This window comes from Loxodonta africana, chromosome 2 (assembly GCF_030014295.1).
Source record: "Loxodonta africana isolate mLoxAfr1 chromosome 2, mLoxAfr1.hap2, whole genome shotgun sequence".
Taxonomy (NCBI): Eukaryota; Metazoa; Chordata; class Mammalia; order Proboscidea; family Elephantidae; genus Loxodonta; species Loxodonta africana.
This window is the reverse complement of record NC_087343.1, coordinates 174,874,488-174,902,449: the sequence shown is the minus strand read 5'-3', so window position 1 is coordinate 174,902,449 and position 27,962 is coordinate 174,874,488. Positions and strand designations below refer to the sequence as shown.

At 41.1% G+C, this 27,962-nt stretch overlaps 1 protein-coding gene across 8 annotated transcripts in view; it reads left to right on the top strand.

Annotated features, from left to right (window-relative positions):
- Positions 1–27,962, top strand: part of EBF1 (EBF transcription factor 1) — a 443,435-nt gene that overhangs the window by 276,181 nt on the left and 139,292 nt on the right. For 5 of the 8 annotated variants that reach the window (XM_064278923.1, XM_064278924.1, XM_064278928.1 and 2 more), the window contains exons 7-8: positions 13–94; positions 16,230–16,371. In XM_064278923.1, the coding sequence (XP_064134993.1) occupies positions 13–94; positions 16,230–16,371 (224 nt within the window). The remainder of the gene's footprint in view (positions 1–12; positions 95–16,229; positions 16,372–27,962) is intronic. The other 3 variants (XM_064278925.1, XM_010592220.3, XM_064278934.1) reach the window with 1 other exon arrangement.

The window sequence follows — 27,962 nt, the reverse complement described above, 5'->3', positions numbered from 1 at the left end:
ATTCCTTCACAGGTTCTTCCTGAAATTTTTCCTCAAATGTAACCAAAATTGCCTAAAGAATGCAGGAAACCCACGTGACATGCGTAGATTCCAGGTAGGTCTTTCGTCTTTCTTCATTCTCGATAACAACGTGAATATCAGGATAAAGTGAGAAAGGCATAGGCAGAAAACAATAGTGAGTATAGTTGTTTTCCCCAGAGGTGAAGGGAAGATGAGGCTCTTGGTCTCCTAGGTATCTGCAGTCTTGAAGTTGTTTTTATTAGAGAAGAGTTGGGACTAAGCCACCTGCGTTCAGTGGTTGAGACAGTGATGTCCTTGGAGTCTAGTTTGATTTCCTGAAGGGGCTCACCTGCCTAAACCACCACAGGTAAAGTGACATACATAGAGACTTCTGAAAAGATGGATTCTTTCCCTGTAGATTGTACAAGTAGAAATGTGGTCAAAAGCTTGGTCTATTTTAGAACTATGACTCCTTTTTCTTTCTTCTCTTTCTGCTCTCTTCTTCCAATCTTGGAAATCATTAGCAACAACTGTTCATTAAAACTAGATCCCTTAAGAAGCAGAGCATATCTAGGACAATAAGGGTGACTTGCAATTCTATTTCAGGAATGTCCTTGTGAGTGTTTTCCAGGATCAGTCAGATATGTCTCCATTTAAAGCATGAGTGGCAGGCTAACCTCACATACGTATACATTTATTAAAAGAAGAGGACATGAAAACACATCCGTTAACTTCGAAGATACAAAACAGTACTTGGGTTTCAGGAAGGGTTACTGAGCTGTAGACAGAGTGCTTCTCAAACTCCAAACTGTCGAGAATCCCCTGGGGATCTTGTTAAATTGCAGGTGCTGATTGAGGTCTGGAGTCCCTGGTTGGTGCACATGGTTAATGTTAATATGCTTGGCTGTTAACTGAAAGGTTGTAGGTTCGAGTCCACCCAGAGGTGCCTCAGAAGGAAGGCTTGGTGATCTACTTCTAGAAAATCAGCCATCAAAAACCCTATGGACCACAGTTCTACTCTGATACACATGGGGTTACCATGAGTTGGAATCGACTTGACAGCAATTCTACCTTTCTAATGAGCTCCCAGGTGAAGCTGGTGTTGTTAATTCCCAGACCACACTTTCAGTAGCGAAGTTCTAGACCCTTGTGTTGGTCTCCATCTAATTTTATGACTAAACTCATTTGTGGGATCAGTTAGTTTCCTTAGCAGACTAATGGCAGTAATGATCCATACCTGTATGCCCATATATTCTGTCAGGAAAAACAGCATGGGGCTTAAAGTGTGTTGTTATTTACATGTTTAGTCAGCTTTACCTGTATGATCTCTGAGAGGCTTCTGAGAAATATTGAGACATTTTAGCTGTACATTCTCTAATGAGAGAGAGGGAAGGGATGAATCTGAGCACTGAGTTTTAAATGTCAAGATCTCTTAGTATCCAGGAATTTTTTGTTTTTTCAGAGGTGAGACTTATTGGTCTCATTCCTTGAAGAATGAATCCAGTGAGTAGAAGGTGTTCTCTCCTAAGATTCTGAGGTATTTCTGTAAACCCGTCTTGATCTCTCCCCTGTTTGTTCTAATAGAGGTGAATGGAGAGAATCTATAGATTTCTAGTTTCCTGGAAAATGTTTCCCGTGGCTGACTTCTGCCCCCACATTAGTAAACTTGGGCATGTTTATACCCACACAGGATTTTTTATGTTGAGTCAGCTTTTCCCTTAGGTTGGAGAAATAACATGTGTGATGTTACTACGTGTGCGTTGCTAAGTGTCTTGAAACATAAAGTTGGATTTCAACATAAACTGTTTTGCAACTTGCTTTTTTTTTTGGCCTTAAGATGGGCCCTACATCTCTTTTGACCATGTTTGGGTTGGGATCAAGGCGTATCTGGATGTGGGACAATTTCTGCCTAATAAACATGCCTGGTAAAGGTGTCTAATTTCTTATGAGTACCAGCATCAACTTTGCTGTACCTCTCAGGGCACCAGAGTTTGTGATGGACTTCAGTAGCATTGAGGACCTAAAAAAAACATTTGTGTAAGACTTTCAGGGGCGTGCTTTCCTTTTTTGGACCTGCTAACAAAAATGGTCTGAAAACCTTGAGTTATAGGAGTATAGCTCTTACACAAGATGCAAATCAACTTGTTTTGCATCTCCATACATTTCCATGTGTCAGTCATTATCATTTTTATGCAATTAACACATGGTCTTATGGATAAGGCACGTGAATATTTATGCAATCAGAGAGTGGATGAATTGCCTTAAGATAGTTAAAGTAAAACCTCAAATACCCGCTTACCTAGCCTTTCCTTTTTTTCTCCAGTCTTTTTTCTTTAATGACAATCTACTCCCATCTTGCTCTGCATCATTTCATGACTGCTTCATCTTTCTTGAATCCATCTTTTTCCTTGGATTCCATGATAAGATCATCTGGATTTCCTTACTCATTCTCAGTCCTCTTCAAGGGATGCTCTTTTTATGTCCTCCTGTAAATTTTGGTGTTCCCAGGTTTCCTTCTGAGATCCAGAACTTCATGTGGCATTTATCTTTCCCTCATTTGTAACTCACTTCTCTCTGTGTCTAATCTGCTCTTTTTATATTTCAAAAGTCATTAGGTTTAAGACATGCCCTATACTCATTTGGTCTCATTAACATAACAAAGAAAACTCTATTCCCAAATGAGATTACATCCACAGGTATAGGGGTTAGAATTCCAACCCATATTTTGGGGGAGATGAATTCAATCCAGAACAGAGCCTAAAGATGCCATCTGCATGGAGGGAGTTAGAACACTCCCAGGAGTCCCTGGGTGGTGCAAATAGTTAAGCACTGGACTGCTAACGGAAAGACTGGTGGTTCACATCCACCCAGAGGCACCTTGGGAGTAAGGTCTGACCATCTGTTTCCGAGAGGTCACAGCCTTGAAAACCTGTGGAGCACAGTTCTATTCTGCATACTTGGGGATGCCATGAGTTGGAATCAACTTTATGGCAAATAACAACAAAAGGAATCATCAAGCAGAGGGTGGAGTTGTGTTGGAGGGGAAGAACTTGAACATTGTTCCAGAACAGGGCTACAGTGTTGGTCAATTTTTACTTGTATGAACTTTAGAAAAAGAAGCCATTATTTCAGCAGGCTGCCTGGGCTTCCCGTAACCTATGGCATTTTTGGCCAGTTCTCAAGAGCCAGAAAGACCTATTACAATTTTGTTGGTTCATCTAGATGGGCCATAAGGAAAGCAACCCCCAGACATCTTAAAGTCTTCTGCTAAGAAATCATACTGAAGTTCCTAAATCTTAGGACTGAACTGATAAGGGGAAGATTAGTCTTCCCTGCAGCTATCCTGAGAGGTGTCATAGAGACATTGATTGAAGGTTTACTCTGAACAAGACTTATAATTTCCATCGCTTTACTAATAGAATTTGGGAAGCTGGTTTCAAATATTTTTATGTTTTTGTTGCCTTGTTGGGGAAATGAGAGAGAGTGTCTTCTTGGTATGAGAAAACTCTATTCTTTACATATCAACGTGGCTTTTACCAGTTACACTGAAAACCTAAGTCCTGGAGACATCTAATTGAAAACACTCTCTCTTGCCTATTAAGTGGGCTATCTCCCATTGGCATTGACGCTGCAGTTCTCTCATCCCATTTTGTATGCTTGCCAGGCCAGCCCGATCTTCACACAGCAATGCCAGAGCGTGTCTCCTCTGAACAGCAATCAGGGGCCTGTGTAGGTGACCGAGGAGGACATAAGAAAGGTTGTTGATCTCTTGACATGTAAAGACATTCTGTCAAGCAAACTCAGCCTCACAGTGGCTGAGCTTCTGGTGTGTAAACAGAGACTGCTTAATTACACAGTTCATGTCAGTTAGTGTGACCTTAGCGTTTTCAAGAAATTAATCACTTCCCAAGCAGAGCTCTATCGTGTTCATACTTTAAGGCAATATGGAATAAGCCTTGTAGAAAACCCTTCGTTAGGCTCGTTTTTTTTTTTTTTTTTTAGTTTACAATGGATGTTTTCTTTTGAAATCCCTAGACTGTGGTTAGAGCAACAAACTTGCTTAAACACAACAGTGGATACAGGCTTCATTCAGTCCTGGTGGGTATAGGGAAGGGGGAGGAAGTGAAAAGGTGGGATAAGCTGGCGATAGAAACAGCTCATGACACAGGGAAAAATTTACTGTGACTAAAATGAGCCTGTTTCTTCATCTTGACACTAAAAAAAATGCTAATGTCACAGGACTGTGTTAAAACCATGTCACAGGAATGGTTTTTAACTGACAGGAGCCAGACAGTTCAAGGTTAAGATTTAAACCCTTATCAATAGCTTTCCTTGTGGAGACTGGCAGAGTGAGGAAGGTGAGGGGAGGAAGGAGAATTGGGTGCAGGCTGTCACTGCAGTAGACACCAGAATGCCTGGAGACTGTGAAGTAAAGTTTAAATTCCCAAATCCACCTTATCTCTTCAACAAAGGATTTCCACAAGCCATAGATTCGTATACCCACATAAATGTGAGATCTATGACTATATAGGAATATAAGATATATTCATTCACTCATTCATGAAGGCATGCATGTACTCAGTAGTAGTTACTGAAGTGCGATGTGGTGAATATATATCGGAGTCCTCGTGGCGCAGTGGCTAAGAGCTCGGCTGCTAACCAAAAGGTCGGCAGTTTGAATCCACCAGCTGCTTCTTGGATACTCTATAAGGAAGTTCTATGCTGCCCTATAGGGTCGCTATGAGTTGGAATTGACTTGATGGCAATGCCGATGAACAAGAAAGATAGGGGTCTTTGCCCTGATGAAGCTTATACAGGCAGTACCCAGGTTATGGACATTAGGCTTATGGACAACTCATAAGTGCCCTTTAATATTATGTAAATCACTTCACTTTGAAACGACTGAACCAACACCTACTTGTGACAAATTCTTCATCACAATCACCTTCACTAGCTGCGTGTGCAGCTTTTAAATCACTGAAGAGACTTCAAGCCTTGTCTTGCACCTAAAGCGAGGCTAAATAAAAATCGTATGCACTTGTTCCAACTTACCTACAAATTGGACTTAAAGACACAGGAACAGATCTTGTTCATAATCTGGGGACTGCCTGTATTCTAGTTGGGGGTCTATTAGTCAGGATAACACTAGCTGCTGTAACAAATAGACTAAAAAAAAATTATATATATGTATATAAAATGGCTCACATACAACAGAAGGTTATTTCTTGCACACTTAATGGTACAAGGCTGGTGTTCCTGGTTGGGGAGTGGATCTTGATTTGGGGACCTGGGCTCTTTCTGTCTTGCGCCTCCACTGTCCTCTAGAACCCGGTTGCCTCCATCCAGTCGACCAGGTGAAAGGCAAAGAGCAGTGAAGAGGGCACATGAACGTCTTAAAAATTTTGTCATAGGAATGATCATTGTCCAAACTGCTCACATTCAATTGGCTAGAAATCTGTCATATGGCCATATTTAACCACAGGGAGGCCTGCAATATAGCCTAGCTGTGCAGCCCAGGCAGAGGGGAAAATGGATTTATGGTAAACAATTGCCATTAGCTGCCACAATGAAAACCCATTGCCGTCAAGTCAGTGTTACCCCATGTGTTACAGAGTATAACTGCCCCGTAGGGTTTTGTTGACTGTAATCTTTACAGAAGCAGCTTGCCAGGCCTTTCTTCCACAGAGCCACTGGGGGGGTTCGAACCACCAATATTTTGGTTAGTAGATGAGTGCAAAAAAACCCTGGTGGTGTAGTGTTTAAGAGCTACGTCTGCTAACCAAAAGGTCGGCAGTGGAAATCCAAAAGGTGCTCCTTGGAAACTCTACTGGGCAGTTCTACTCTGTCTTATAGGGTCGCAGTGAGTCGGAATCGACTCGACGGCAATGGGTAGGTAGGTAGGTAGATGAGTGCAAACCATTCGCACCACAATGAAGAGGTGTCAAGATTAATTAATACTAGTTATTCAAATTGCAATTATTGCTATCAAGAAAATTAAACAGGATGTTATAAGAGAGAATGACAGAGTGGGGCAGGGAGTGGGAACCTACATTAAGGTGGGTGACCAGGGAAGACTTCTGAGAAGGTGACATTTAAACTCAGAGCTTAATAATAAATCATCTTGAGAAGAGCTGTAAGAGTATTCCAATAGAGGAAACAGCAAGCACAAAGCTCATTTTTTATCTCATGCTTATCTGAGGGGACAAACAATTTTCTTTCACTTCCTACTCATTTGGAGGGGGAGAGAGGGAATATGAGAATAAACCACCGGATTAAGTATCTCAAATTCCCACTTAAAAAAAAAAATTTTTTTTTTTTTTTTTTAAATGATGACATAGGAAAGGACCTTGGAGGGCACCCTCCTCCCACCTTTTTTTAGTGAATTGTATTCATTTTGGAGAATCCATGTTATTTATTAAAAATTCCACAGTGACTCTCAAGCAATCAATCGAGGATTCTTAAAATACATGCCCAGTCTCTGCACTTTCAATCTGCTCTTAAAGGCACTTAAATAAAGAAGGCAATATTCTCATCCTTTTTATGTCTCTCCCACCGTCTCCCACTCCCTGTCTTGGATGTACTTATGTTGTTTTGACAAACAGCGCATCTTGCAATTAAATTCTTTACCAACAGAACGCTGGGGACCTGGGCTGCGATCACTCTCCATACAGAATAATTTCGAGATGCACCATGCTGATTAATTATACTGAAAGCAGCTCTAATGATAGTTTCAGAATACAGGATTAATTCACATAACATGGTAAATACAAATGGTGGATTTTCAACCTGATGTATTAAACCATTACGGTTTATTGGGCAAATATGTATCTTGGCATGAGCCTTATGCTGAGCCTTGGCAGAAAGTATGCATCACCGAGAAGGCATCCTTATGAATGGAATTTGATGAGTAGAGGCTCTGCACTTAGAGCAAGTCAATTTCTGTAGAAGTATGGTTGTCACCGAAGAAAATTTGAAATACCTTAAAGGATAGCGGTAAAGGTGTTTGGCGAGATTAGCGATTGCCTGTGGGTATTGGTTCTGAGGATGTCTGTAGTTACTGAGATTTACCAATAAACTATTATGTTCTTCCCCTTTTAAAGCTGTAAGTTATAGAGCTCTTGGTGTATGTCAGATGTTGCACTAAGTGCTTTACATGTATGATCTTACTTATTTTTCTACCATTCCCTCCCTTGTTTGCTTTGCTCTAACCAAGTACGTTGGCCTTTTCTTCCTTTATTTCTCTTTTCTGAATACACCAAACTCATTCCTGCCTCAGGGTTTTTGCACTTGGTATTTAGTCTGCCTGTGAAACTCTTCTCTCAAATCAATGAATGGCTGGATATTTATTACTTAGATTTCAGCTAAAAGGTCACCTTCTCAGAGAGGCCTTCCTTAACTACCCAATTAAAAATAGTTCCCACCTGGGCATCACCCCACTCTATTTTATTTTCTTCTTTGAACTTAAAACAGTCTGAAATTACCTTTTGTTGCTTACTTATTTGTTGCCCGACCCGTTTCCTTGCTCCCAATAAGAACTAAGCTCTTTGGGGGCAAATACTTTATGTATCTTGTTCACTGTTGTTTCTCAGCACTTTGAACGATGCCTGGTGCTCAGTAGCCTTAAAGTAGGCCCACAACTCATATCTATGATTAAATGAGTTGGGGTTCAAACTCAGGATGGTCTGACCCTGGAATCTGAGCTCTCTACCAAGATGCCATTTGGTCGCCCCCAATTTGCATGCCCATGTCTACGTGCCGTGTCCCATTGCTAGAGAGCACACATGATGATTCTGTATGTGCTGCTCACTCCTACTTGACATGGCCATGAGAACACATAAACAAAAGGCACCAGTTGAATGCCAAGGTCGCCATTAAGAGTCATCAAAGATATCCCAATCCACTGAGAAAGGAACCAGCTTTAGATCACTGTTATGGATTGAATTGTGTCCCTCAAAAATATGGGTCAACTTGGCTAGGCCATGATTTCCAGCATTGTGTGATTGTCTACCGTTTTGTCATCTGATGTGATTTTCCTGTGTGATGTAAATCCTACTTCTATGATGTTAATGAGGCAGCATTAGAGGCAGTTTGGTTAATGAGACAGGATTTAATCTACAGGATCACACTGTGCTTTAAGTCAGTCTCTTTTGAGATATAAAAGAGAGAAGCATGCAGAGAGACAAGGAAAATCATACCACAAAGAAAATAGTGCCAGGAGCAGAGTGTGTCCTTTGGACCTGGGGTCACTGCACAGAGAAGCTCCTGGACCAAGGGGAGATTGATGATAAGGACCTCCCCCTAGAATTTACGGAGAAAGAAAACCTTCCCCTGGAGCTCACACCCTGAATTCAGAGTTCTAACCTACTAGACTGTAAGAGAATAAACTTCTGTTTGTTAAAGCTATCCACTTCTGGTATTTCTGTTATATAGCAAAAAAAAAAAAAAAAAGACAGCCACCGATGAGTGATTATGTATAGCAGGTGTCACAGTTCAGGAGATAGAAGCTGAGTCTAGTTTCCGAAGGTCTAAATTACTTGGAATCAACTCGACAGCACACAACAACAACAAAAACAAATTAGTTCAGCAAAAGTGTCTGAGGGTTTAGGAGTGTCTGCTTTTGCCTTACCGTGAAGACAAAAGATAAGAAGATCTTTTACCTTTAGCCTTAAAGTGTGGATTGAATTCAGTTGACCACTCCTTTACCCAGCAGTTCTACCCCGTTATATCCTATAGATTTGTGTGTCCTCTATAAGTTTTAATGAGTTATTTTGGCCTTTCAACCAAATAAGAACTAACAATCAGACAGGTTTCAGAGAATATATCTCTTTCCTTATCAGTTCAGGCTTTTGTATAGCACAAAGTTAATGAAGACCTAACTGGGGCAGACCATTTTTATGTAAATAGTACTTAAACTGCAGCCTATCACACAAGACACCGGACATTTGTACTAGAAGATTATCAGGAGAGCTGAGGCATAGAGGGCTTAACTAGGACTGAACGTTGAGAGATGGGAGGCTGCCGTTAGAGAGCTCTGGATGAGGAGTCTGGAGGTTTTCCTTTAGACTCTCCTCTACTATTAATCTGTCCTGTAACCTAGAGGAAGTGTGTAAACTTCTTGGACCTCAGTTTTCCAAGCTGTAAAAGGAGGTGTTGAACAAATCGGCAGTGTTGTAACTACTGAAGACTTCTTTTATTATTTATCCTGTGAACCTCGTGTGATAAATTATTTTCAACCTAATTGCATTTATTGAGTAAGAATGGTCTTCTCCATTGTAAAATTGTTCAAAACCATATTAAACTGCCAGTCACAGCTTTTCATGTGCATGAAAATAACCGGTGTTTCCACATAGAGTTGATATGATCCCAGGCAAAGGAAAGTTCCTCAGCATTTTAGTATGTGGCCTTATTATGGATGAATTTATGATTCTGTCTCTGAAATTTTGTTCCCCACTGCTGCATTTGAACACTCTTAGTTGGAAGCCATGAGATTGGCTTATTTCTTGAATCTGTTGTGACTCTAATATTCAATGAGTCTATAAAGAAATTTTTCAGTAGACAGGTAGGGTAGAGAGTGGAGGGTGTGTGGAGTCAGGGGTAGAAGTTTGATCAGTGCTTTTTGTTTAAATTGAATTTTTTTATTGAGATAATTATTGATTCACATGCAGTCATAAGAAATGATAAAGAAATCCCACATACCCTTTACGTAGCTTTTTCCAGTAGTAACATTTTGCAAAATTATGGTACAATATTGCCACCAGGATATGAACATTGATACAATCCACTCATTAAAATTTCTCTAGTTTTACTTGTATTCGTTTGTATGTGTGTGTATATACCCATATACACACATGTATTTAGTTCATGGAAACCCTGGCGGTATAGTGGTTAAATGCTATAGCTGCTAACCAAAGGGTGGGCAGTTCAAATCCACCAGGCGCTCCTTGGAAACTCTATGGGGCAGTTCTACTCTGTCCTATAGGGTCGCTATGAGTCGGAATTGACTCGACAGCACTGGGTTATTTAGTTTATACAATTTTTTTTATGTATAATAATAGTGTATGTATCCACTACCACAGACAAGATACTGAGCAGTTAGATCAAGACAAAGATTCCTCATGTTGCTACATTTATAGCTTCATACACTTCCCTCCGCACCTCACTGTGTCCCTAACCTTTGGAAACCGCTCATCTGCTCTCCATTTCTAAAATTTTATTATTTCAAGGATACTAAATAAATGGAACCACCCAGTATGTAATATTCTAGGATTAGCCTTTTTCATTCAGCATAATCTCTGGGGATTCATCCAGTTTGCTATCTATATTCAGTGCTGAAAAAATTACTTACTGTCAACTTAACTCTGACTCACGGTAACCCCATGTGTGTCAGAGTAGAGATGTACTCCATAGAGTTTTCAATGGCTGATTTTTCAGACAGAGATCACCAGACCTTTCTTTCGATGTGCCTCTGGGTGGACTCGAACCTCCAACCTTTGGGTTAGCAGCTGAGCATGTTAACAGTTTGCATCACCCAGGGACTCCTAGTTTCAGTAGTTAGTCCCCCCCCACTTTTTTTTTTTCTCAGAAATAATATCTCATGGTATGCTGCTCAAAGCCTTTTTACCTCATGTACTTCAATCCAGTGCTTTTAATTCCTTATAATTAGGGCTCCCAAATCAATGCAAAAACAGAGCAAGCTAAAACCAGAAGTAAGGAAGCCATGTAACAGATGAACTTCAGCACTGATTTCCTCACACTGAGTTAATTTGTGTCAGCATCAAAAACCAAGATTTATCATTTTTTCCCCCAGTGACTCAAATTAACTTGTTGGAGAGGTTATTTTTTGGAGGGAGATACTCACTGCCAAAATATTCTAAATTTAAACATTGAAAATATTCTTATTGTCTAATCTTTCCCTTGACTCCACATTTGTTATGAGAATGCTTCAAGACAAAGATTTCAACTCTTTTAGCTGCTTTTGTCATAACCCCTTCTTCCACATGAGCTGCTACTTTTGTTAATGTCATCTTCCACTCATGCTTGAATTTAGCTGCTTGTGTCTTTTCGAAAATCTGCTCATGAGACAGAGCTTATGCTTTACGAATCTCGGTTAATGTTGTTGGGACATACAAGGTCTCCTGTCTGATGTGAAGGGAGGAGGGGCGGCGTGAGGAAAGACAGCGAAGAAGGACTCACCAATAACATAATTCCTGGGGAGCCCATCACAAATGTGAAATGTTGGGAAAGTAAGACTGATGAGGGACTTATCAATAACAAAATTCTTGGAGAACCTCTCACAAAAGTGAAATGTCAGGGAAACGAGACTGAGTAGAAAACATGTCCACCTTACAGGCTATATTCAATGCAGCAAGGTTTCATTTGGTTTCAAGCCTAGAATGTAATGGGCTAAAATGCAGATAGGTTCTAGAGAGCTGCGTTACATAAGCCAGTGAAAACCGCAATTCACAGGAGGCCTAAATTGTATAACACTGTGCTGCCAGCACAAAGATCTTTAACATGGTAACATTTCATTGTTAGGCTGATAAAGCAGTGGGCCTAGAAGAAACAATTTCTCTATCCTTTTATTTAAAATAACAGCGATCCTCTTTATGACAGTCAAGATGCTTCAGTTAGATAGCCATTCTTTTGAACTTTTTTTTAGCGTCACCAACAAAACAACAACTACTGTACCATGGCTACTAACATTTATTGAGTGCTTGGTATGTACTGAGACATGGTGGCACAGTTGTTAAGAGTTCGGCTACTAACCCAAAGGTTGGCTATTCCAAACCACCAACAGCTTCATGGGAGAAAGATGTGGCGGTCTGCTCCTGCCAAGATTAACAGCCTTGGTAACCCTGTGGGGCAGTTCTACTCTGTACTGTAGGGTTGCTATGAGTTGTAATTGACTCGAGGGCAACCGGTTTGGTATATAACAGGAATCATGCTAGCCAATTTAAATAATTTAAGCCTCACGATAACCTTACAAGTTAAATACTATTATCATTCCCATTTCGGAGTCAGGAACACTGGGGCTTAGATTAATTTATCAGTTAGACCGATTGCTGTCGAGTTGACTCATGGCGATCCCATGTGCTTTAGAGTAGAACTGTGCTCCATAGGGTTTTCAATGCTGATTTTTTGGGAGTAGATAACCAAGCCTTTCTTTCAAAGTCTGTATGGACTTGAACGTTCAACCTTTTGGACAGCAGCCAAGGGAGTTAACTGTTTGTACCACCCAGGGACTCCAGAGAGGTTGAGTTAACCTGCCCCAAATCACACCAACTAGCAATGCTGGTGATGGGAGCCAAGAATCATGAATTTTGTGTCTAATTCTTTCAAATTCTAAATAGGAGGGATAGCAAAAATGACCTTTGAGATATCTAGATCCTGGAAAGCATATAGCAAGGAGGCCTGATTCTGAACCAGGGAGATGAGCCAAGAAACCTGTCAAATCCATGGGTAGCTGCAGACTTCTCTTCTGCCTTTCTCATTCCTTCTCCCAAACAGAGTCTGGAGGGTAGAACCCAGCTAGAAGGTATCACGGAACATGCTGGGTGTTGATCAGACAGCATGCCTCACTGCCATGCCATGTTAAAAGATAAAACCCCCAAATACAAATGTGATCCCAGTAAATGCAGTGATAAAAACACACATGTGAACAGCCCTAATATTTATTTCAGGAGATACAAACTACGGAATTCTCAAGAATACATTGGTACAATGTATTTCAAAACCATTCTCGAGCAGCGCTGTCCAATAGAACATTCTGCATTTATGGGGATGTTCCCTATCTGCCCTGTCTGGTATGGTAGCCACTAGTCACATGTGGCTACTGAGCATTCGAAATTTGGCTGTTGAGATTCAGGAGCAGAATTTCTTTTTACTTCAGTTAATTTCAATTTATTAAAAATTTAAATAGCCCCCCCCAACAAATTTTAAATAGCCACATGTATGACTACTGTGCTATACAGTGCTGTTCTAGACAGTAAATGTCTAATTACATCAGATATCATAAAATTCTAAAAATACCTGTTCTTAATATTCCCTCCATCTCTTTCTCTGGGCAGGGGAGTAAGGAAGGCAGTAAAGAGGGTAGGGGTGGTTGAGTCAAAATGTAAAATCATTTTCCATGTTTATCTGTCCTGAACTTAAACTGCGTTTTGTTGACAAAATTTGGGAAGGTTGAAGATTTGGCAGGCCTGGCTGTCCCCTTGCCTGCATGAATGTGTCAGCACCTCATTAATCTTGTATTAAACTGTAAAGGCCCTTCTGCCTTCTATATGGGCTTATTTTTAAAGGACACTTCAGTATTTCCTTTGCATCTCACAGTTAGTTTTTTTTTTTTTTTTTTAATTAGTAAGTTGCTGTGTAAATTAATTTCAGCATGTGTTTTATTTAAATATATCCTGGCTATTTCCAAACTAGAATGAGAGAAATTATCTTGGGGTAAGGAAATGTATTGCATTATGAGTTTTTGAGGAACATACCAGTGGCCATCAAATTGACTCTGACTCTTGACAATCCCCAGGTGTTTCAGAGTATAACTGTGCTCCATAGGGTTTTCAGTCCCTGGTCTTTGGAAAGTAGATCACCAGGCCTTTAGTCTGAGGCACTGCTGGATAAACTTGAATCTTCAACCTTTTGATTTGCAGTTGAAAACGTTAACTGTTTGCACCACCCATGGACCCCCTGAAGGATGTATTCAGTGTTTATTTTCTAGAATTGAAAGGAATAGTATTCTCTAGTGTTATGCTTTCTCTGGTTTTGATCTTTCAATTAAATGAGTTTATCACACATGTGAGTCTAGGATTCTTCTCTTGCCAAAAAAAAAAAAAACAAAAGTAAACTTAGAGCGTACCATTCTGTTCCCCTTAGCTGTTTTTGACATTTTTGTTCAATGTAGAAATTAGATGACAGTGTCTTTTAAAGATACAGAATATTTTAAGCTTTAAGAGCCTGTAGTGGTGTCTTACAGGTGCATGGCACATTGTCATTGCTTTTTTTTTTTTCTTTTTAAGACAGACATCTAGAATAACCACTTTCTGTATTTCCTGACACTGGAAACAGATACCGTTTGGGATTCCTTTTATAGTTTCTTCAGCTAACGTCTCCAGTGACCACTCACTTGTGGTCTCGTAGTAAATCAAAATTTCTTTGAAAGACCCAGTACTGTTATGTAATTATAAATGTTCCACGAAGTCATCTCCCTAACTTAAAAGAAAAGCAAGTTTCCGTTTCCTTGAATAATAGGGACTCTCTCGCTGCATATAATACTCTGTGAAAATAAAAAAAAAAAAAAAAATAGTTTTCTTCTTGCCTTTCTGTTTCTCCTCCTCCTTTTAAATTAGCCTACAATTGATGAGGCATACAAATCAGCTTCAGGCTGTGTCAGACCTGGTTGGGCAATCATGAATAGCGGGAAAAACCACTTAGTAAACTTTCCTCTCCTCTTGGGAATGAACTTGTTCTAGCTGGAATTTTGAGTTTCACAATGACTGAGGAGAATACCCTGCGTCCCTGAACAGACTCACAATCATTTATTTTGCATTTTAATAAATTAGATTTTAAAAAGAAAATCAACTTCCTGGGTAATATTGCGAGCAGTGAATGCTTCCACGGGCCGCAGTGAGTTGCTATCTTTGAGGCATGGGGAACCGAATTCACCACATTTTGCCAGGATGCTTTTGGGTCAAAGAGGGGAGACAGTGGCACTTTTAAGCATCGAAAGCATGGGTGGGGGTCTGTGGAAGGGTACACTTTGCCCTGCAGGACTGACCATTCACAGGCATAGGCCAAAGCCTAGAGCTTTCCCTTTTGCCCAGCTCAGGTGACGAAACTACAGCATTTGCACAAGCTTCAAAAAGTCAGTGCCCCTTTTAGCCAACTTGGAGAAAAGAGACTGGGGCCTCAGTGTGTGCCAATCCTTGTAAAGCGTCTCACCTCTCCAGAGGCTAATGCCTCTCAAAACCAAGAACAATTAAAGTGAGAATCTTTCCAAGCAACTGGGGAATTGAACAAAATAAATCAGAAATCCTCAGCCTTCGCTCTGGAGGCTCGCCTCATTATGAGAGCAGATCTATTAGCCCTCTTGCCATTGTCTTTCATTTCTCAAGTGAGGTGATTCTAATTAAATTAATCTGCATGTCAATCTATCAGTGATCAATCAAAGAGCCTGAGGTCTCCCCTATGCTGCAGGGTGCTTACGGCTGACAGGGGCTGATAATGGAGGAAGAAATAAACTGTCGAGCAAAGTTAATTAGTCAACATAATAGGTGGATTAAACGGGAGCTGGCTGATTGCTGTTTCCCATGTCAAAGCATGAGGTGGGAGCTGAAGCTGCAATTACAGACAATTATTATATTTGGTTGTAAGAGGTCGCATGAATAAACATATCTCTGTGGGTTTCAGTTTTTAATCCCCTTCTCCATTTAATATAAGGAGAAGTGTAGGTCATTTCTTTCCATTGTTTTAGTCAAAGTTCTCTGAGACAACACCTTTACCCATGTGCCTTCTGGCAAACCAAGTTCAGAGTTCGTTGGTAAGATGGCCACAGTGTCTGAATTGTAGCTTGGGCCACTGCCACCATTTTTTGTTGGCTTTGAAACACAAATGGAAGACACCTAATTAGCAGGGTTTTTTTTTGAGGGAGATGGTATGGTCGTGGTAGTGGTCAAGGGGGGTTTGATTAGATTAATCAAAGCGAATGTGGGAGTAAAAAAGTACAGGAAACTCCAAAAAGGCACCCAAGAGAGAAAGCTGCATCCCAGCTCTCACTGAAACCTCCCTTTTTATTTCTCTATCCTCTTAACCCTGACACAGTGAGGGAGGAAATATTTTAAAGATTCAAAAGATTTTTATTTGCATGATCAACTGTGATATCTGCTTCAGTGTCTAAACTGAAGGGTAATTTAGGTGAAACACAGCCACCCTTGTGTAAAAAAATATGCTAATAAAGATCCTCTTGTTCAAATTACGGTTAACAGTGTACCTTCTGCTGTATAACTATAAACTGTGCAATTTTACTTAAAACTGCATCAAAAGCATTCTATACCAAAGACCCACTCATCAATAGCTTCTCTTGTTAGACTTGTACAGCATAAGCACCAGTTATTATGTGAAATAGCTATGCAATTTTCTTCAGCTCCCAGCTGTTATTTATTTAACTTGAGTTTATTACCCTCCATGCTTTTATATTAAAATGTTCATTCGCTTCTCTCTTATGTCTTCAGGTCGTGGTGTCTACAACAGTCAACGTGGATGGCCATGTCCTGGCAGTCTCTGATAACATGTTTGTCCATAATAACTCCAAGCATGGGCGGAGGGCTCGGAGGCTTGACCCCTCGGAAGGTACGCCCTCTTATCTGGAACATGGTAGGCGACTCATTTTCATTGGTTGGCATTGCTACTTTAACCACATTTTCTATCCTGTTTCGAACTTCAAATATCTTTTTGAACAATACTGATTCTCTCAGGTTTTTACTCTTCGAAATATGATGCTTAATATTTAGAGACAGGAACATTTTTTTGAGGGCCACCCTTCGTTACTGCATGGCTGTTGACCCTGGAAATGGCTGACACAACTTTCCTTCAGGTTGAGAGAGTATGAGACTAGGATTTTTCTATGTTAAAGCTCTCACTTGACTAAAAATAAAGGGCAAAGCAGGGTAATCAAAATTGTGATGTATTTTAAGTATTTATAATGACCATTAAAGCTTTACAACGAGCTCCATCTTCTTTATAATCCTGTTGGTATATCTCTGTGACTGTGTGTTTAACCTCAGTTGGAGATAAGGTCCAAAGTCTAGATTGGAGGTGTTTTCTGAATATGAAGCCCAGATCAAATGTCCTTCCTGTGCCCTTTATAGACCCTTTTCCTCATTACCACGTGATAGAGCCTACTTTCTGTAGATAGAGTTTGGTGGGGAGAAATAACATTAGTCTTGAGAATTCTGACGAATCAGTGGTGCCTTTCAGAGAAATGGAGGAAACCAGATAAAATTTTGAATCAGGGAAAGTGAATGCCACTCAGAGGAGCCATGGACTAGATTGATGGCATGTCTGAATTTTTCTGTACTCCTTGAGTATGTAACGTATGCATTCATCTATCCACCCATCCACCCATCCATCCATCCATCCACCCACCCACCCACATACCCATCCACCCACCCATCCACTTATTCATCCATCCATCCTCCCACCCATCCATCCTCCTACCCACCTACCCACCCATCCACCCATCCACCCATCCCCCATCCACCCATCCCCCACCCACCCATCCATCCATCCATCCATCCATCCATCCATCCATCCATCCATCCATCCATCCATCCATCCAAGAAACAGTGACTGAGATTCTGCTGGATACCAATCACCATACTAGGCTTTCTCCAGTCTCCTCAGATAAAACTCTTAACCCATTTCTCCCACTGCACTTTCCAGTTTGCTACATTGGCAGGATTATTTAAAAAACTACCACACAAATTACCACCCCATTGCCTGATTTTTCCATGGGCTGTGAGTTGTCCATGATATAATTCGTAATGCAGAATTCACCCTTCTCTGCCAGCATCCCAATTTAATAAGCACACTACCATCATCGCTTTTTGCCTGATTTTTTTTTTTCCTGTGCTTAAGGGATACACACACTGTACTTTTTATTAATTAGCCAGATGTAACACTCTTAAAAGGAATTCTTAGCCACATCCAGTTTTACAGTTTCTTTAAAGTAAGCCATCATCTTTCGAAGGCTGCTTCTTTATAGTTTCATTAGTGCTGAGATGGATGGATATTACTTTTTGCAGGAGGCCATTTGAAACACCTGCTCATGATTACATTCCTAGTTCCATTTCTGTATTTAAAATTATTCTGATCCCCACTTTACAGTAATGTTGCCTTTCTAATACCCTTGGAGTCACTTAAGGCATTGTATGACTGAAAGTGTTTAGGTGAAAGGAAGAAGAAAAATACAGGTAAATACGCAGTGGGTACAATTTGAAGAGCGTGGGCTTAAAAACAGAAGTTCTGCTTTTGCCTGTGGCTGGTCAGTTATAACAGTGACTGTCCTATTGGGCAGACTTGACTGTCAGTTTGAAATCTGCCAGTCAGGTGTTCACAGTTGCGTTGCATTCCAAGTGCAGACCACACCCAGCTCCTATTTCTGCTCTCAGGATGTCCACGAGGGAATATCTAACATAATGCAAACCATCCTTCCACCTAAAAAACCCCCCCAAAAAAAGCAAAAAACAAAAAAGCTCAAAACCTAAAAAACCAAACCAAAACAGAACAGCTTGTTAGAAAGGATGTCTCCAGGGGATGGAGGGCAATATCATTAATTTGCAGCGTGATGTGGGGGAAAAGCTTGAAATAGGTGCCAGGAAACTCAAATTCAACTCTTGGTTCTACCTCTGGCCTCTTTGTGTGACCTTGGACAAGTCACCACACCTTCTGAGATCCTTAGTTTACTTCTTAGAAAAACAAAGGAGATGATTGGTTAACAAAAAAAAAAAAAAGAAAAATTAAAAACAACCAAACTCACCACCTTCAAGTTGGCAATAATCTGGGCTTTGGGTGGGGGACAGCTAATGTAAATACGGGAAGTGGGCTGGGTGGGGACAGGGAGCCCGGCAAGTGTATGCTCTGCTGCCCCTCAGCCCAACCAGTTGTTGCCACGGGGGTAAGGAGAGCCTAGTGGGGCCAGATGTCCCGGTTTGGCAAGCATTAAAAGTCTCCTCATTCTTATTTGTTGGTAACTAACTACAAAATTTTTAGACACTGAAGGGAAGGGGGCAGACAAGGAAAAAAAGTCACAGGAAGAGTGCAGTCATAGGTTAACAACAGTTTGAGACCACTGATTAAAAAGTCTCTGTGGAAACCCTGGTAGCATAGTGGTTAAGAGCTATGCCTGCTAACCAAAAGGTCAACAGTTCAGATCCACCAGGTGCTTCTTGAAAATTCTATGGGGGAGTTCTCCTCTGCTCTGTAGGGTTGCTATGAGTCGGAATTGACTCGACAGCAACAGGTTAGGTTTTTGTTTTTAATCTTACAGCTCAAATATTCTTGCATCTATGAAAACATATTAATATTTCAGTTGGAATATTGTATTATTCTAAATTTTAAAGACAACATTTTATTTCTCTCCCTGGTTTACCACTGCACAAAATGCCCATATAGCTTATTATTGAATAAAATATGGTTCACCCTCCTTGAGGAATCCTGGTGGTGCAGTGGTTAAGAGCTCGGCTGCTAACCAAAAGGTTGGCAGTTCAAATCCACCAACTGCTCCTTGGAAACTCTGTGGGGCCATTCTACTCTGTCCTATAGGGTCACCATGAGTCAGAATCGACTCAACAGCAGGGGTTCACCCTCCTTGGGGACATGATGTTCTATTTCCTCCAGCTAGGGTGCCTCGCCTTCCCCAAAGGCTTACATCACTTCTCTCTAGCAGAATGTGAAGGGTAGACACATTTTGGTACTTAGTAATGACAATAACATAGAAATCTGCTTCTCTGCAGAATGAATCAACCAACCACACATAACCACCCACTCATTTAGACACTTCAAGCTGATACATAAATATCTACTTGGCAAAGGGTGACTTTTGAGCTCTTTCATTGGTGATGTGTGGGAGTGGACTGAGATATTAATTCATGTTGATTTGGGGGTCTGGTAATACTTTATCTTGCCATTGAAAAATCCTATCCTATTTGAAAATACCCTGCTTAAGACTTAAAGAACTTTCCCCCACTTTCTCTCTCTTCACTCCCCCATCTCCACCTCAGCTACTGCTTATTGAGCTTAAGGACATATTTTCACCTTTTGAGACCTGTAGAAGTCTTCATTTTTCCCCATCCTGGTTTTTTTTTTTTTTTTTTTTACCATCTCATTTATAGGTAGCCTGAATTTTGAGCTATTTTGCACATCTCTATTTATATTCTGCTTGTCAGACAGATGGAGGAGAGTTCCCTTTTGTGACTCATCTTTCTGCGTATAAGTAGAAAGAGAAATCATGGTTTACATTCAGGTACTATCTCCCCTGTGTGAGCCACCAACTCACAGACCCCTGTGCTCAAATAAATATCCCTGTATTTCAAGTACAAGAGTTGACAAAAGCAAATTTATTTCATAGAATCTTTTGTGGTCCAAAGAGGGTGAATCCTAGCACATTCCAGCTTATGGTACTTGCTCCCTTCCCTCATGGTTTTCTTCATTCATAAATACTGAGATTTTCTTTGATTGGATATTTATGGAAGAGTTTAGGCTAGTGAGGTTGCTTCTTAAAGCTGTAGCCATATGGCAAATGTACAGTGGGAGAAAGGAGCCCTGGTGGCACAGTGGTTAAGCGCTTGGCTGCTAACCGAATGATTGGCAGTTCAAACTCACTAGCCGCTGTCCAGGAGAAAGATGTGGTAGTATGCTTCTGTAAAGATTAAACCCAGTGCTGTCGAGTCGATTCCGACTCATAGCGACCCTACAGGACAGAGTAGAACTGCCCCATAGAGTTTCCAAGGAGCGCCTGGTGGATTCGAACTGCCGACCCTTTGGTTAGCAGCCGTAGCACTTAACCACTATGCCACTAGGGTTTCCAACTCTGTAAAGATTAGAGCCTTGGAAACTCTATGGGGGCAGTTCTGCTCTGTTTATAAGGTCACTGTGAGTTGGAATCGACTCGATGGCAATGGGTTTGGTTTGGACAATGGGAGAGAGGCAATCTTACCTCAGAATAGAACAGCTCTAGGGTTCCAAACTTTGAAAAAAGCTAGATTTGGGGCTGTTGTTAGGTGCTGTTGAGTCAGTTCTGACTTAATGTGATGACAGAGTAGAATGCCCCATTGGGTTTTCTAGGCTATAATCTTTACGGGAGCAGATCACCAGGTGTTTTCTCCCCCAGAGTCCCTGGGTAGGTTTGAACCCTTAGTCTTTCGTTTAACAGCCGAGTGCTTAATCCTTGCACCACCAGGGCTCATTAAAGGAGCTATATTGTTGCCATCCATGGTTATGTAAAGCTCTAGCTGGTACACTCCCTCGGCTTCTGTCATTTGGGCGAAATCATGGGGACCGTGTGCTGGGCATCTTCAAAGGGCTTGGGCAGTGTTCTTATTGTCATTGTTGTTCTCCTGAGTTTCTGGTTGTGTTTACTTGAATGTAAGGCCAGTTGTGGCATCGGTTTCTCTATTTTTTCCCTTTGTGGCAAAATGCGGTGGCCTCACAACAGGAGAGTGCGGAGACCCTGTCACCTTGCATGGGCTAACACTTTATTATCTAATGATCTAATATGCAACAAGGCAGAGTGCTGGTGCTCGTCATCCTGACATGGAATGCCAGGAGAAGTGACTGAATTACTCTATGTACCATTAGCGCTAGCAGCTATGGTGAACTCACCGGCAGCATTTATGCAAATGCCTGTGAATATACTCTGGTGGCTTTGTCAGGAAGCCGTCTGACAAGCAGTTTAAATGCTCTTTTATTTTTTTTTTAGGGGACGTTTTCTTATTTTGGCAGTCATATGTTTTTCTCCCCTCCTCCCTTCTGCTTTCCTTCCTTCTCCCCTTTTTGGAGGGTTGAAGTACTTGCCTCTTCCACGGTCGCTGGGGGAAGAAGAGGTCTTAGAACTCAGCCATTAGTGGGGACCCTTTCCAGGAGTGGAGGCTCAGGCCCCCTGATCTGGTGTTCTTCAGATTTAATTATTTATTTTCTTTTGAATGGTGATGAATTTGCAAAACCTTCATCTGTACTTGAAAAATTGATGACACTATGAACTGAGAGTTTTAAAAAACAGGAACTTTTTAATGTTTATGCGTTCTGACCCAAGGTTCTGCTTACTTTCCTGGCTCAAAAGAGGCTTTTAAAATGCCTTCCCCCTTTAAAAATTTTTTTTAATGGAAAATGATTAAAATTTAACTTTCTGAGCATCAGAAATGAATAAATTCAGTTTTCCTTGAAAGTCTTATGAAGACTGAGACATGAAGTATAACTGTGCCAGGGTTCCCAAACAAAACAAAGCAAATCAAAACAAAAGTAGGATTTGGTCAGAGTAACCATATTTTGGAGAATGCAGAGTGGAAGTGGAATCCGGGGGCCCATCTCCCTGCTGTAACTACAGCTTCAAAGGGAGAGGATCAAGTTTACGGCACCACCACTGGATCCTTCTGACCTTTCAGTGCTAGTGCCCCTCTCCAGCTGTCCCTGACAATATGGTGTTATTCTTGCTCTTTCACATTTGACCTTCTTTAATCCTTCTGCTCCTGACAGAAGTAGTTTTTGCTTCTGTTGGTTGCCCCTGGGTATCCAGCCCCATTAACTCCCTGGGCCCAGCAGCATTGAAATGTGTTGTTTGATGGACATGTGGAGAAAGATGGTTCAAGCTGGGGGAGACTACTCCAAATTGAAAGATAGTGTGGAGGTTCAAAGAGAAATGAGAGGCCCTTGCCTCTCCCTATGTGTGATAAGGCCCTCCCTAGGAATTGACTGGTAAATGCCAGTGCATCTACTAGAAGGAGGATCAGGCTGTCTGGCTGGGAACCTGGACTCCAGTCCCAACTCTGCCTTGAACTTGCTGTGTGACTCTGAGTAAATCACTTTGCTTCTCTGGGCCTCAGCCTTTGTATGCATTAAATGAGAGGTGGGGTAGGTCACCTATAAGCCTTCTCTTAGCCATGCAGTGTTCTATGGTGCTCTGAACTGGTGCCTTTGGCATGTGCCTCAATCAACAACTCTTTCAGGAAGTGCCTTTTGAGAAACAGGGCTTCAGGGGAACAGAGAAATTCACTGACTGCTTTGAATATAGCCCCCCCCCCTTTTTTTTTTGGATCTCCAGGCATCAATAAGGTGGACTTAAAACCACTAATTCCTTCTCATTCATTCATATTGAGCACCCACGACATGCCAGATACTAAGTGAGTTCCAGCAGCACTAGGCAGCCACATTCCCTGCCGTCATGGAATCTATGATCTAAATAGAGAAAAAAGATATTACACAAAATTTGCCATTAAGTAAATTAAAGTTGTGCAAAAAAAGGGGACTAGGAGGGGATGGTGAGTAGTGAGACGCCACGGACACCTTCTCTGAAGAAATCACATTTATGCCAAAGCCTAAAAGACAAGTATGTTTTCACCAGGCAAAGGGGACAGAACAAAGTTTCCAGGCAGAAGGAACAGTGTGTGCAAAGGCTGTTTTGCTTAGGTGAGTTCAAGGAACAAAAAGGAGACAGGAATGGATTTTGTTGTTCCCAGCCAAAGGGAAAACGGCAGGAGATGAGACTGGGGTGGTTGCCAAGGGTCAGATCACGTAGGCCCATGTGGGCCGGTCAGGCTGTGGTCTCAGTGGCAATTGTGAAAATGGTATGGTCCAAGCAGAGCTTTGATGAACTCAGTTTCAATTACATGGACTTCTAGTGTCTCATGAAAGCCCAGGGCAAGATTACTCAGAGTTGGTTATAACTCTACTCTTGCCTGCTGGACTTTAGAAGCTCACCAGGGAATTGCCTGTGGCTTGGAGCTCTCTCTCTGATTACTCCCCATTCTGTCAATAGCTAGAGTGTTTAATATAGAAAGTCAAACATTTTGAGAGTTCTTTTTCTAGATAGCTTTTATTTATTGATCTGCCTTTTTCGTGAGGAGCTTAGAGTTTACCTATTGGCTTCTCTTTGAACTAGTGGAGACCCTCACCTTTTCAGACTGTTAGAATGGAGGACCACTGCTGTATTTGACTTGTCAACCCCAACAAAACTAAAATTGAATGAGTGAAAATGAACTAAAAACCACAGTGGGACACATACCCTCCCAAATGTATCTCTCCCTTCCCACTATTGGCAATACATGAATCACAGCTCATACTGAGTGAAGAGTCAGGAAAGTATAGAAGTCATCTAGTTCACCCCACTCATTTTACAGACAAGGGAAAACTAAGGCCTACAGATGGTACATAACCTGGCTCCCTTCACAGAATTGTTGTTTTTTATGTACCTAGCCACCTTCACAGAAGTGTTGTTACTGTAGAGTTGGCTCCAACTCATGGCAACCTTATGTATATGTATAACAGAATGAAACGTTGCCTGGTCCTGTGCCATATTTTGAGTTCCTTCTTACCAGGGGAACTCATCTTCCAGCACTATACTGGGCGATATTGTTGTGATCAATAGGGTTTTTATTAGCTAATTTTTGGAAATAGAACACCAGGTGTTTCTTCCTAGTCTGTCTTAGCCTAGAAGCTCTGCTGAAGCCTGTCCACCACGGGTGACCCTGCTGGTATTTGAAATACCAGCAGCATAGTATCCAGCATGAGAGCAGCATTTAAGCCACCGCAGTATGACAAACTGACAGATGGGTGGTAGTTACATAGCTAGTTTATGTCAAAATCCATTTAATGCTCTTCACACTCACCGTGGTATACTGGTGATCAGGTGTGAATTTCCCTCTTGCACAGCTTCATGGTCCCTGGGTAACACAAGGTGTCAGAGGACTTGGGGTCTCCCTGCCACCTTCTTAGCATCAATGCCTTTACAATTCAGGTTGGCCTAGGCTTGCCTCAGGTCTCATTTTTCTCCCATTCTGGGACTCCAAGGCACAGGAGAAGAGTGTCTGTAAAATCACTCCAATTTCCTGACAGAAATGCACATCCTAGACACAAGGGCAGAGGATGAATGAGGCAGAGCTTCCCACTTAGGTGACAGCCCTTAGTGTGGCTGGCTTCTGTGCCAAATTCCAGGCAAGCCGGCGAGGCAGGACCATGTTGGTGAAGGGTACAGGTTAAGTAGAAAAATCTTGGCATCATCTTTTGTTACTGAGGGTGGCATATTACATCTTATCAATTGATTTTCCTACTTGAAAAACGAAGACAGATGCAAGAACAGAACACTAGGGTTAAGACTATCCGAATGTGTCATAACGCAGAACATTGTCATCCCAGATTTTCAAGCAGCACATAGGCTTTTTTTTTTGAGCGGTTCGGAAGACGCCTTTTGTCTTCTCTTGAAATATTAAGAACGCAGCAAGTAGTCAAGATAACAAACAAGGATGTAATTAAAGGCTCAATTTCAGTGTATCCTCTGAGTAATTCGTAAAGCAGATAACACTAGAAATCCTAACGCTGGGGCCTTGGTAGCCAGTAAGATCTCAGCTTCAGGCAGATGAGAGTTCAGGAGCAACAGGTAACTGCTAACTAAGCAGATGATCTTGCTTATCCTTATTTGAAACAAGACACAACCAACAGCATTGCTGATGAAGGAGAAAACAGTGCTCAGACTTAACCGCCATGCTTTATGGCGGCCAGACCAGGTATTAGTATTTTTATTTTTATTACTACTACTATACTCCTGTTATTGCTGCCGCTGCTGTTGTTTTGGGGCTATTTTTAGCTAATGTTTGTAGAGCATTTGCTATGTACCAGCACTGAGGTGAGCATTTTATATATAGCATCTCATTAAAGCCTCCAGCAAATCTGACAAGATGATAGCAATTGCTGCTCCTTGGGAACCCTGTGGGGCAGTTCTAGTCTGCCCTATAGGGTCGCTAGGAGTTGAAATCGACTTGACAGCAACTGTTTTTTTTTTTTTTTTAATCCTCATTTTATAGACGAGAAAGCCAAAGTTTAGAGAAGGTCACTAACTCACCCCAAGCCACAGAACTAACTAGAATTGTACCAGGGACTTGAGCCTTGGTCTGCCTAATCACATAGCTCTGCATACTGGTACTAAGAATTATTGTTTAGGAAGTAATGAGTTTCTGTTTATGGTGATGGAAAATTTGATGATTATTGATTATGTTTGCTTACATAACACGATTAATGTAATATCACTCTACTGTACATGTGAAAACATTGAATTGGCAAATGTTGTGTTAGACATATTTTTACAATAAAAAAAACAGTAATGAAAACAAACATCCATTGAGCCATTACTATGCCAGTAATATAGTTCTATAGACACCCCATTTCAAAGATGTGGAAACTGAGGCTAAAGAGAGAGAAAGCAATTTGCCCAGATTTGCAGAGCAAATAAAGAGCATATCCAGGATTCAAACCCAGAAAGCCTAATTCCAGAGACTGTACATTAACTACTACCCTTACACATTATGCAAAAATTCTTTCCATCTCTTGTTCCATTGTTCTTATGCATCTCAAGACAAGTAAGACAATTTCCTGGTATATTAGATAGACCTTTGGAAAGTTAGCCCAGAGCATATCTTTTTTAAAAAAAAAAAAGAAAAAAGTGGCATATTGTATATGTTTACCTTATAGGTCACTTTCTTTCTATAACCTATTTTTCCCACGATAATAACAGTCTGCTAATCAAATAAAGAAAATACTGATTTTATTTGATGACGGGCATATTTTCCATGGGACTGGTGAGATAAAATGGAGGCTGGTGATATTTTATTTATTTGCAAGAATATTCTAACTCATCTACCCAGAAATCATTTGCCGGCCATATGGACATTCTGGCATGTATACAAAAAAAAAAAAAAAAAAAGTAGGGGAAAAAGGCGACTGTGAGAAAAAAGCGCCTGTTCAAATACTAACAGTATCCTTGTTAGGATACCGAAGGGTTAATAAATCCTCCTGCTAGAAATAACACAGGAAACTGATACAGAATTAAGGAGGCTATGCTCTTATATGAGTTCCTCGACAAACCTGTAAACTATGGGAAACTTCCAATATTTGGTGTTTTGTCTGACTTAATAGATGAGTGAACCTCACTTGCAATTTTAATAAGTGTGTGTGTGCGCGCGCGCTCACACTTTGTGCTTATACGTTGGACAGAAATGGCAGAGCTTTTTTTAAACCTAGTTTTCTGTCCTATATTTAGTTACAAAAGCATCAAAATTCCTATTGTGTTTATTTGCATAATTGCTTATTCCAAACCGGGGCCTCTCTGTACACACTTAGTGGAGGAGATACCCTCACTTGAGAATTTCGGAGTCCAAAAAACAGAGGATTCAAGTGATGTCAGTATGTAAATAGAAGCTTCTGCATCTGTTAATAAACTCTCCTTAAGATGATATTTTAGAAATAGTGGCTAGGACTTGGGTTTTTTTGTTTGTTTGAAAGTTTTCAAAGTTATACAAGCAGGAAAAAAAAAACAAAAACCAAACCCACCGCTGTAGAGTCGATTCTGACTCCTAGTGACCCTATAGGCTAGAGTAGGACTCCCCCATAGAGTTCCCAGGGAGTGCCTGGCGATTTGACCTGCCGACCTCTTGGTTAGCAGGTTAGCAGTCATAGCACTTAATCACTAGCCACCAGGGTTTCCATACAAGCAGAAAGTAAAAAAAAAAAAAAGCACTCCCTTGTCACATGTGTTCTTTAATGTCTCTTGGCCTCAGTTTCCTCATCAGTTAAGAGGGGGCTTGGGAGAGCCCTTCAAGCTCTGATCATTTGTCGTTTGAACGCAGCTGATTCAGTGAGAGGTTCTCCTATCTCCCAAGGAGCTACCTACACACAGCCTTGGTGAGTGGCCGCCACAATGCCCTGGGTGATGCTCATTCCACAGGACAGACCTAAGGTAACTTTCTGCCATCTTGGGTAGCTCTGCAGGAGATAGACAGTGGGTCCAGGAGGCCTGGAATGGTGAAAGGCATGGTGTACACAGCCGCTAGTCTCTTAGATAACTCTCAGCAGACATTCTTCTCCCTGAATCCCTTCAGCTGAGAGGGTGTAATGTATAATCAACTTGACTAGGAGGAGTTAGCTTTTCAACCAGTGTTTTCCATGCAGTATGTGAGATGATTTTAGGTGATAGGGAAAAATACTAAACCCCTTTTTTGAAATAGGTATACTTATCTTAATGCATAAGAAAAAATAAAACTAGCATACCAAAGTCATGATCTTACAGCTATTATAGCTTAGGGAAAGGCCAGATTTAAAGAAAAAGTAAGTCAATCTAAACAAAAATAACAAGCAAGTAATATTAAGTGAATAATAGTGTAAGTGATCCCAGGGTAGGACATCATCACGGAGTTTGGGAAACA